At 39.4% G+C, this 12,503-nt stretch overlaps 1 protein-coding gene across 1 annotated transcript in view; it reads left to right on the forward strand.

The window, feature by feature from the left end:
- LOC126277928 (E3 ubiquitin-protein ligase RMND5A-like) overlaps window positions 1–12,503 on the forward strand; it is a 69,573-nt gene that overhangs the window by 34,373 nt on the left and 22,697 nt on the right. Inside the window, 1 exon segment of the mRNA XM_049977508.1 lies at window positions 7,232–7,397. Within this exon segment, the coding sequence (XP_049833465.1) occupies window positions 7,232–7,397 (166 nt within the window).

Consider the following 12,503-nt stretch of genomic DNA (forward strand, 5'->3'; position numbering starts at 1 on the left):
TACACATCTGTGAAGCAGAGGCAACCATAAATGCAAAATAATTTTAAGGGCAACAAATTGCATCTGTCTGTGAAGCACACCCAACAGTACATCCAGAACTTATCAAAGTTTAATACCCAAAATTTGCAAAGAACAGCAAATTACACACATCTGTGAAGCAGACAAAGTAGAATGTTTTACGATCTATACTAAAGCCGGTAAAAAATGAGGCGTTTAAAAAAGAAACAAACTGTACTCGTCTTAGAAGTAGAAAAAACAGAGTTTTAATAAAAGTATTTCAATTTACATGAATTACACAATCAGATGGAGTAGAATGCAGTAATAAAACTAACTTTTCAGGTATTATCAAGAGCTTTACTTTTAGAAGCCCAGGTGATTGCTTGTTTATGCAGCTTCTAGGACATACAGAATACAAATTAGATTACATAGCAAGTGAATGACAAACTGTACAAAGACCACTTAAACAGAATGGTGAATTGTGAAAATGTATCAGAAGTTGTTTTTGCATCAGAAATAATAAACCAAAGGAAGTATTTAAATTCAGTGAAGCTGATTTGTTGATTAGCAAATACATACACCAATAGTGCAAATAACATTTGACTTGCTATAAATAGACAGAATAGACCATTACACTATACTACAAAATTGCAAACTACAGAAAGGCATTATTGTTAGCTTTCTTGAACACAGTGCACAACCAGTATGTATTCTAAAATAAACACTCAGATAGCAAGTGAAAGACTGCACAGGCATCCCCCAAACACCATGGAAACAAAGCACCAACAGTGCAAAGTGAGAATTACAATCAAATGAGCATTAGGCTTAATGATTTCAGAATGATCCACCTTTAATTCATCACCCAAACTACGACCAGTAGAATGACTGGACAAGAACAATAAATGACATCTAGTGGCAACAGAGTGGAAGTTTGTCCAGCAATAGGTCGAAGTCTCTCAAGGACAGTGTAGGTTGCCACGACCATCAACTAAAGCAGCAGGGAACTCGCCAAAATGAACTGCAGCATGTGGCCTTGTCTCTTTGCACACAGAGTAAGACCTTAACTCTTCAGTAGCGGAAGGTTTGGACCACTATGTACACACCAGGAATTCAGACACAAGGAGCAAACCACGACTACACCTCAGTACAAGGCATGATTCTAAGCATGGCTCTGTCCAGAGGGCAACTCCCTGCCAACCTCCAGCCGACAGCCTCCTGAAGCGATTGCCAAGCTGGAAGCTGTGCACACTCTTAAATCATCCTTGAATTGCTGCAAACTTGCCATCAGTGAGGATGCATGAGAAGCCATAGCATAACAACACAACACTGGGGCATGCATGCATCTCAAGTACGTTTTCAATAAAAGCTATGAGAAATCTCTAACTTTCTCTTCTGTACCAGTAGCACATTGAGTTCAGACTTGCATCTTACTTGTTTTTAAACTAGAATTGCACAAAAACACAGCCTGTTGCTCAGTTTTATCAATTCTAATCAAGATTTTTAGCTGGACTCTTGAAAAAGATTCATTACAAAATCATATTTTTCTACTTCTACTTAGGTATTGTTAGATACCTTCAAAATTCCTCAGTAATACACCTGAACTTAGTTGCCATTTCTGAGCGTACTTCTTGAATTGACATCCATTAATAAATTTGACTTAACTAATCACACTGTATTTCATTTGTCACTTCCTTGTTGACTTTGGTACTTCCTGGAAACATTTGTATTCATATGATATATTTAATGTCTTTGTGATTCATTTATATTTTGTTCTCAACAGTATCAATTTTGACATGAAGATTTGGTTCTACCTTTTTTATGCTGTCTTCACTATCTAGCTATATCTGGGAAATTTTTCATTCTGTAGCTTCTCCTCGTCAGCATATTTTCACTTGGTTTGTGATTTCTACTGCTGTTTGTGATACTTCTTGACTCACTGTTCTAGCTGTGCTATCTCCTTCATTTAGTCATAGCTTAATTTTGTTTTTAATTTTACGGTACATTCTTGTAGTTTTGCATTGTATTTCCCCACCTTTGTAATTATTCCTTCTGTTTTGTTTCCTGGCCCTATTTTAATGTGCCTATTAACTGCCCCCCCCCTCCCCCCGTTGTTATATGTCACGTATCATTTAATTTATTCTGTGCAGCATCTTCCTTACTGTGTATTCATTCTAGTGTCAACTTTCTTCTCACACTTCCTTATTTTTTGCTAACTTTACAAGCACATTCTTGTTTGCTGTTTGCTTCCACCACTTCCATGAATTACATTAATCTGTTTGGTTTACCTTACTCGGTCTGTTCTTGACCTTCTGATGCATTTATTCCTTAAGCCTCCCATTTTTCTTTTTCTGAATCCTTTCGCTCTGCTTTATGAATCCAACAAACGAACTCAGCATATTTTGGCTGTTAGATTAATCCTTTCTTTTTGCGCTTAACAGAAACATACAATCGTTCTGCTTGTAATCAGTTTCTTCTGTATGCCCTTCTGTGGTGATCACCATATTATATACTTCTCTAATTACATTTATTGGTGAGGCAAAACATTATGACCACTGCTTACCAGGAGTTAAATGTCACCTGCTGTTGTGGACGTACCACCTGGTGGCATTGTGGGCATGTGACATGGTAAGGAAAGTATATAAGTGATGCCGAGGTAAATGCAGAATCATTCTAGCAATGATAGTGCTGCAAATGCGGAAATCCAGTAAAATAAATGGCTTGCCAAAAAGGCAGATTTTTTGGACCAGCATCTGGGAAAGTGCATCTCAGAAGCAATGAAACTGTTCACATTCTAGCTTCATGAGCATTTATGGAAAGTGGTTGAAGGATGGTGAAATGATGAGTAGGTGATACAATCTTCAACATACACGGCACGTCACAGAACGTTGAGGATGGAGGCATGTACACTCAGTAAAAGAGGACAGCTAGTGATCTGCTGACTGAGTGCACCACTGTTGCAGGCACAAGTGTTTTGTAACATACTGTTCACTGCATATTGTTGAACATATGGCTCTGCAGCTGGCGACCCCTGTGCATTCCCAGTTTTACTCAGTGACATCATTGATTATGATTGTAGTGATCATGGGCTCACTGGATTGGACTGTGGGTCAGTGAAAATGTTTCATGAATCATGTTTCTTGTCACACTAGGTTGATGGTGATTACCAGGTGAGCTGCTGCTTGAAACATTCTCTGTATCTGTACCACAGGTGCAGGCTGGTGGGGCCACATTGTACTTTGGGGGGCATTCACTTGTCTTTTTGTGGGACCTGTGGTGCTGATCAAAGGCACCACGACAGCTATGAACTGCGTGAACATTATTGCATATCTTTATGATTGATGTCTTTCCTGACAGCAATGGCATTTTGCAGTAGGCCAACAGTGTATGCTACAGTGGTTAGAGGAGCATCATTGTGAACTGATGTTGATATATTGGTCTCTAAATTCATATGATCTGAACTCACTGAATGTATTTGGGGTGCTACAGGGTGTCAGCTCTGTGCCCACGAACCTGCAGCTCACAATTTATGGGAATTTCATGACCTGTGTGTAAACATCTGGTGCCATGTGTCTTCTGAACCTACCAAGGACTGAAATAGCCGTGCCACGCAGAATCACTGTTGTACTGCATTCCCGAGTTGGACCAGCACGCTGTTAAGCAGGTGGTCATAATGTTTTGACTCATCTGTGTATCTTGTGAACTGTATAGTTAATGAGCTCGTATAGTGGTTTGCATGTAAGAAGGCTGCAGCATGATGTGCTCTGTGCAGAGAGAGATGGAGAGTATTTTGTGGCATGGCCAGAGTGCTCTCTGTCCCACGCACCACACTCCAGCCATCACCTATCCTAGTGACTGGTAATGATGGGGCAGGCACTACACCAGATGACTGTTTCTGCTTCTGACTGTACCTAGTAGAAATTGTATGTTCAGCAAAACAGCACTGTCATTTCTTAACATAATACTTGGGTTTGCTTTATGCCTCCTATAATGAACTTTATAGTAATTAAGTAACCTCACTGTACCTAAACTAACATGAAAATCAACACTTAGTTTTTTATGCACACCCTGAATTGCATGCTACTTGCAGGCTTTGCTGAATGACACTGTTGGCTGGAGTGTCAAATGGAACACTGCTCCTTGCCACTGCACATCGTCCCATGCCTGTCTTGTTACGTTCGTGCCGTTACAACAATGTATCCTAATATTATGTACATTCTACTGACCAAGTTCTTCCTTTCTTGAATTTTTTGACCTCTTGGCTCACTTTCCACTTGAGTACTTTGTTGTTAAATGTTTGTCTGTCTTGTATATCAAAGTCTGTTAAGCCAGCATCATTGAGATCTTTTCTGATTTCAGTGATTCTCTTCATGTTCTCAGTGTTTTCTGTGTACTCCAAGATCAATTTAGTTTGTCGAGTGTCCAGCATTCTCTTGAAAGCCCATAAAATTTCAGTCTGTTTCTTCGTGTCGTGTACTATGTTAGGTATCTAGTCAGTCACTTGTCTACTGCACAGTCTGTGGCTTTCCTCTGTCTTATTGGGAAGAAGGATATTTTTGATGATTTTTCTCTCTAGATTGATGTTTTTAGTGCACCTTTTCAATCCGTGGCCAATGTTTCTGATGTGTATAAGGTTTCTGGTTTTCTTTTGGCGGGGAGTATTAGCATTGAACAGTTGTGTTGTTACAGTGTTAAGTATGGAACCCTGCACAGACGGTCAGTCAATGTGATTTAAGTAACGTGCAGTCATTGAATTCTTGTCAGCAGGTGGTGTCACCCCAAAGGAGATTCATCAGAGAATGAAAGCAGTTTATAGTGATTGTGTTGATGTGAGTACTGTGCATCATTGGGGGAGTAAGTTTAAAGATGCTGAGGCGGAAACATCTGACCTGCATGACAAACAAAGAGTTGCACGTCCTGTGACAGCAACCAATGAGTTTCACAACCAAAATGTTGACGGATTGATTCAGGACAATCGTCGTATCGCTCACAGAGAAATGGAGAACACAATCAGCATTTCACAAGAATGCATGCGTCTCATTGTATTGCTTGGCTATCGGAAGATCTGTGCATGATGGGTATCCTGGATGCTGCCTCCTAAAATGAAATTGCACAGACTTGAAATTTGCCAGGAACTCCTTTCACATTATGACAATGAAGGTGACACCTTTCTCCATTCAATTGTGAGAGGAGGCGAAACGTGGGTACACCATTACGACCCAGAGACAAACTTCATTCTATGGAATATCGACACAAAGACTTGTCCCACAAAAAGAAATTCAAGATGCAGCTCTCAGCTGGAAAAATCATGGCCACAGTGTTCTGGGACACAGATGGTGTTATCCATGTTGATTTCCTTGATTGTGGAACAACAATAAATTCAGAGCGTTAAATCACGACGCTACAAACTCTGAAATGATTGCTAACAAGGGTCCGAAAGGAAAATGGAAATGTTTTCCTGCAGCATGACAATGCCAGATCACACACTTCATGTGCCACCACAGCAGAACTTTAAGAGACTGAATCTCACCACCATACGGCATCCTCCATACAGTCCTGATTTAGCACCGTCTGACTTCCATCTGTTCCCGATAGTAAAAGATGATCTGCAGGGACATCATTATGCTTCTGATGAAGATGTTGAGAGAACTGTGAGATTGTGGTTGCGGAAACTGTCGACTTCTTCCATGACAGCTTCAGAAGACTAGTTCATCATTGGCAGAAATGTATCCAATTGGCTGGTGATTGTGTGGAAAATTGAATATTGGTAACTAAATATCACATTCTAAGGATTATTTGTGCATTTGATGTATTAAAATATTCCCATCCAAACCCAGTTAACGAAGGTGGAGGCATTACTTTTCATTCAACCCATGTGACAGTTGTGGATTTATGGAAGATGTTTCCAGTCTTGTAGGATGTTCTGGTCATCTTTTGATTTCTCTGTACTTTACCTTCTCACTCTATGCCATTGATCACAATATTTTGTAGTAATCATTTTTGGTGCACCTTTTTGGTTTGACACATATTTCATTTTCTCAAAAATGATCTGTAATCTGACTTCTTCAGCTTTCTCTTTCAAGACCTAGATTTGCTTTATCTTGGTTTCTATGTCATACTATCGAGAGATCATCAGCAAACAGCAAATGCCAGACACCCAGTATCTAGTCCTTCGATTGTACTTCCTAGCCTGTGCATGCTTGAGAATGTGCCTTCTTGCATGCACACTCACATGCACATGCACAAACAGAATTTGACAGAAGGGTAAATTACAGTACATATATAATTGGTGAAATTGTGCACCCAATAACAGAGATGGACCTGTTCTTTCTTATCTAAAGCCTGTTAATCAATGTGCAGATTGTTTCATGAAAGACATCAATTTAAAATTACATTCTATTTATTGGTTATCTCTTCTGACAGTTCCCGTTACAGTTACATTGTTTGTAATGATAAAGTTTTACTTTATTTCTGGGATTAGCAGTGTGCAAATGTACTTGAATGAATTAATGTTCTCAATAAAAACTGTTATACTGGTTACTGTGGCACTGTTTTTTAATGTCAGTGTTGATTGAAACACACATTAATAATGGCTGCTTGTTCATACCCATTGTGATTCTTTTTGCAATAATTTAGTTTCCACTTAGGGGACATTAGCTTTGATATCGCTGCTCTCTTCTTTCTTTACCCTTCATAATGTAGCTTTTCTCTGACAGTGAATATTGGGTGTTTCAAAGTGTTAAGGTTGTGCATTCACGTGTGACATAATCAACTATACCATGGAACTCCAACACACACACACACACACACACACACACACACACACACACACACACACACACCCCTGCAGAACTCACAGGAAACTCCAGAGGTAAATCAGCGAAGTGTGGGAGTCCACTCGACCGTAGAGTACTAATGGCAAACCTGTGTTATTGTTGCAACATGTATTCAACATGTATTAATTTACAGCAAACCTGTAAAGAAGAAGAGAGAAAATAAAAGGTGTGGAGTTACATTCATGAATTATTAATTATCTTCCTGATGGTGATCTTAATTGTTACTAAAGCAAAACCAAAAATCGTTAAATCTGTGTGCCTCATGTTGGTGGGACTATTAATACTAGTGTAAAAGATATTTTAGTGGTATTGTGTGAATATATGTAGATTATTGTGCACTTGTTTCCAAGAGAGACATACCTTTTGCTCCTAAGGCTGATTCACACTTTTCTCTTTAACAGAAATCCAAAGCTTAATGGGAATGCTTCTGTATCTGCCTCATGGTATTGATAAATCTCCATATAGCCATCTGTTAGACCCAAATATGTGGGTCGAAATAGCAGATGTTTTCACAAGAGATGCGTGTTCCCTGCTTGGTTTAAGTGTTGATAGCCCATTGACAGTATGGTAAGTAATTTTCAGAGGACAACTCTTTCTAATTTCCTTGTAGATGGATTTTTTGTTGGGCAATGGAAGATATGCATGCTCCACTTGTGCACCTTTGTTTTACGTGACGTTTTTCTAGTTTGATAAATTCTTAGGAATAACAGGCTACTAAACAGGGAGTATTTCAAAGCTTGCTTCAGTCACAAATAATGTTTATCACATTAAAGCATTCATTCTGCACAATGTCGGTCAAGATTATTTGATTTGTTCTTGAGTGAGTTAAGTTGACGGACTGGTCACATTTCAGAAAAGACTAAACATTTTGGAATATGTATTGTGTAATACAGCTGGCATTTGTAAAACTGCAACATCAAAAGAGAATTAGTGCCTGAAGTAATTGACATGTCTTGGATTGGGTTCATGATAATACACTAATGATTAGCATTATAGAACTGTACATAATTTTTGACCCTGGGAAGTTAGTATGATGTCCAGACTCCACAGGCAGCAGTAACACATTAAGTACATTGCAGCATGGAATCGGATGGCTTGTTTGTGAGCCTGGCTATATTTCTGTCCACATAGTTTGTTCGAGTGTCTACTAACCATTGGTGACTGCTGAAGGATGAGAATGAACAAGCTTCTTATTGACCATAGGCCAGACATGCTTTATGGGCAACAAATATAGTGATTACGAAGGCAGTGAAAACTGTCGTACCTATTGTTTTTTGAAAGTGACTTGAACAGTCTTTCATGTCATCATGCATTGTTGCGTTGAAATATGACTTGCAAAATCACATGAAGGAAAGACAGTTCCTCAGGCTCAAAAATTGCCCTGACGTAGCAGTCGCAACTCGGATTATTACTTTATCCAGTGACACCAAAACCCATTACACTGTGGACTTATACATTGTGCTGCACAATAATGCAGACAGTTTGATTGTGAATACTGTGATAGAATCCAGAACATGTGCCGCTATTACTGTAGAACTGGTAAAATGCCGGTCTCATTTAGAACAACATTTTGCCTTATGAGTGTTGGCATTCATTTGGCAGTTGGAATTGGATGTGTTTGTAGTTTCTGGGCAAAGGCTTTATGCCACCCGTCAAACCTCTACTGAACAGTGCAAATCCACTGTTGTGCTTCAACACTGAATCACCACAGTGGTGAAATCTGTACACTTTATTAAGGCTGCACAGACAAGATTGCAGTTATTCCATGCTATAGTCACATTCCATGCTTCAGTACCTGCTCATCATCCCATGTGACCTCCGTCTACAACTAGTTCCACATGCTTGTCACTATAATGCAGCATTCTGTGCATGTACCAAAATGTTATGGAATGAATTAAATTTCAGTGTATTTAATTCATTTCACATGTACTCCTTGTGGTAGGGTAAGCCATGATGCTCCACTTTCACCTTTCCCCCATTGGAGCTCTTCCCATATACCTTTTGGGAGAACATTTTATTATTGTGCTCAGAAATCAGATGTGGAGGAAACATTAGTGACAGTGAAACTTTAAGCTGGATCTGGTGCCCTTCTCAGATAGTCTAATGGTTAAGGTAACTGTAATAAGCAAAATATCCAGGTTCAAATCATAGTCTGACACATGCTTACTGTTGTCTCTACATATTCAAATTGTCACATTGTGACAAGCCCATTTCTCAAAGACTGATAGCTTCCATGTTTTTACTTTTAACACTGTCCATTAACTGAGCTTGATGATGATGATGATGATGATGGATTTGACATTGATTGTCCTTATCATTCAAGAGAGAGCACTGCTACAGCCACATGTATTCCATCATTCTGCAGTCTTCAATTGTTTGGTACACTGTTTAGATTCATTGGGGCAGTTTTTTCTAGATGATGCAGGTTTCACAAGTGTTAGTGTTGTTTGGAACTTTGCTCCAAATGATGAATGTTGTGATAATGTACAAAATACCCTGCTCAACAGTAGTTTGGAATACTGTTGTAAAATGTAGTCTATGATACCAGAGAGCTCATAAACCTAGGCACTTCATGTTTTATCCAGTTAGAGCCCATGTACTGGATGATATTTATTACTGACATGCGTGTGGCCATTTCCCAGTTCCTTAAACATACCACTACCACAGTGGCACATCGCAAGAAGTCCAGTATCAAGAACTGCTTCATTCAGTTTGTATACAGCACTGCAGTAACATTCCACGTAGAGGCATACAACACTTTTATAGGGTCAGGATGGTGGCTTTACTTTCAGCAAGTCATACACAGTAAGATGTTGCTGATCGGTTACTTGTCACTCAAAGTGGTTTGTCTAGGGTGTGAAGAAAGTACAGAGAGATGGGAAATGTGAACAATAGACCTCGCAGTGGTCATCCTCATATGACAACACCAATGCAGGATCGTTGCCTCCAACTGTCAGCTCGCAGGCACCTGACACCAACTGCCAGAAATATTGTAAATGATGTCTGCGCAACAGGGATTCGTACCTCAGACCAAATAATGTGTAGAAGATTGCATCAGGGTGGTCTTCATTCCAGAAGATCAGTGAGAAGTTTTGCACTGAACCAATGGAACCAATGCAAAGACCTGGAGTCTGACACATCAACAGTGGACCATTGTACAGTGGTGTAATGTCATGTTTGCTGATGAGAACAGGATTGGTTTTCGACTGGACACTAGACGTGTTAAGGATTGACGAAGAACTAGATGACACTAGGAATGCTGATAAGTTCAGGAAGTCCGTCTGTTTGCAGTTGGAAGTGTAATGTTCTGGATGACAATAACGATGGGACGGCGGACCCCTCAGTTCTGATCTACAGCAATTTGACTGTTTCCAAATACCTGCAGGAGGTACTACAAACAATTGTGAGGCCCTACAGTTGCCAAGCCAGTGACAGCTTCATCCTAGTCAATGACAATGCAAGACCTGCACTGTACTTTAGCAGTGTCTCGGTATCGTCAAAGATGCAACATCAGCCTAATGTGGTGGCCAGCAAAGTCCCCAGACATGATGCAGTTGAGCATGCATGGGACCTGTTGGAGGTGGTCGTTGCACCGCATCCGAATCCCCTTGGCAATCTTCAGGACTTCACTGAAGCTGCCATTGAGGAGTAGGACCTTATACCTCAAGATCGATGGCTCTCATCCAGAGTATATGCACATAGTGGATGAACTCTGACGACTTAAAGTGTGAGTGTGGATCTGGGGTATATGTGCTTATTCCCCCAAACCACCTTCCACTTCTTTATGAGATGACTTACTTGGAATTTGCAGCCACTCTTCTGTACTGAATAGCCGGCTGCTGTAAACCCTCTTGACTTCTTCACCGTCGAATAATGCTTGCTACAGGAATTTTTAGACTCTTTCTACTTATGAAATAAGTAGACATACAAACTTTACTTTTTGTCAACTAACAATGTATTTGACCTCCATACACAGTAAATATTTCACTTCCCACATGAATATGTAGCTTCCTGCAAGTCTCTCGTACAGTCGGACATTAAAAACAAATTGAATTACAGGTAAAGAAAGTTGGCTTGGATACCATGATCTTTCTTAACATGAATCATAAAATGAGTCTTGCCTCTAACAAGGTTGCGTCAAGAGTTTGGAAGAGTACTTTTCAACTGTTCTTGTTTTAATAACAATAGTCAGTGACACAATAAGCACAGAGTTGCATACAAACTCCATAGTTCGTCCTTACAGACTCAATAAAACATCTATGAATTGCCTGACAGCTACTTTTTGGTGCCGTCTGACCACTGCTTCTACTTTCTTCCCGTGACTGATTTTAAACCTGCACACACAAACATGTAATGTGCAGTAGGTAGGGTTGCACCATCCCACACTCATATCCAGAATATCGTGTGTTCGAGATGGTAGAAGACTGAGTGGTTCTAGAAGTTACACAGAAATTCTCAAATCACTACACTCTCTACTAAATAATGATTATCATTAACACGAGATAAAGATTTCACTATTTTTGTTTTCAAGGTGTACACATAGGAGAGGGTCTGCTTTGTTTTGTAATGATGTTTTGTAACTAACCAAAATCGTTCTTGTTTTCAGAAGGAATTATGTTTATTTTGTTAATAAAGTACTGTACAAACCTCAGTGGGTGTACTATGAGAAGTCATTGTAGTAAACTCTGTGATATTCCACACTTTTGTTGAGATGTGTAATGTTGACCCTAAATAACGAAAAGTGAGAGGTCATCCACATGAGTGCTAAAAGGAACTCGTTAAACTTTGGTTACGTGATAAATCAGTCTAATCTAAAAGCCATAAATTCAACTAAATACCTAGGTATTACAATTATGAACAACTTAAATTGGAAAGAACACATACAAATGTTGTGGTGAAGGCTAACCAAAGGCTGTGTTTTATTGGCAGGACACTACTAAGGAGACTACCTGCACTGTGCTTGTCCATCCTATTTTAGAATACTGCTGTGTGGTGTGGGATCCTTACCAGGTAGGACTGACAAAGTACATCGAAAAAGTTCACAGAAAGGCAGCAAGTTTTGTATTATTGCGAAATATGGGAGAGTGTATCACAGAAATGATACAGGATTTGAGCTGAAAATCATTAAAAGAAAGGCGTTTTTCGTTGCGACGGAATCTTCTCACTAAATTCCAATCACCAACTTTCTCCTCTGAATGCGAAAATATTTTATTGAGGCCGACCTACATAGGGCGGAATGATCACCACAATAAAATAAGGGAAATCAGAGCTCGTACAGGAAGATATAGGTGTTCATTCTTTCCGGGCGCTATACGAGATTGGAATAATAGAGAATTGTGAAGGTGGTTCGATGAACCCTCTACCAGGCACCTAAATGTGATTTGCAGAGTATCCATGAAGATGTAGATGCACAATTATGAATTCTAACTTGCACAAAAAATAGAAAAAAATACAGTTTTGACAATAATAGGCAACTGCATTGTTTTTGAGGAACACACAGTCAGCAACCATAACAAAACAGTATTTTCTGCAAAAGTATCTCAAAGTAAGGGATTTTGCGCTTGTACCCAAACGAGGAGTAAACAGTATTTTTTATTTATTGTTCTAGTGGTATTTACTAAAACTCTTATGAAATGTGGATGATGAATATTTCCTCCAGTTTTATTATGACAT

Source organism: Schistocerca gregaria, chromosome 1, assembly GCF_023897955.1.
Source record: "Schistocerca gregaria isolate iqSchGreg1 chromosome 1, iqSchGreg1.2, whole genome shotgun sequence".
NCBI lineage: Eukaryota > Metazoa > Arthropoda > Insecta > Orthoptera > Acrididae > Schistocerca > Schistocerca gregaria.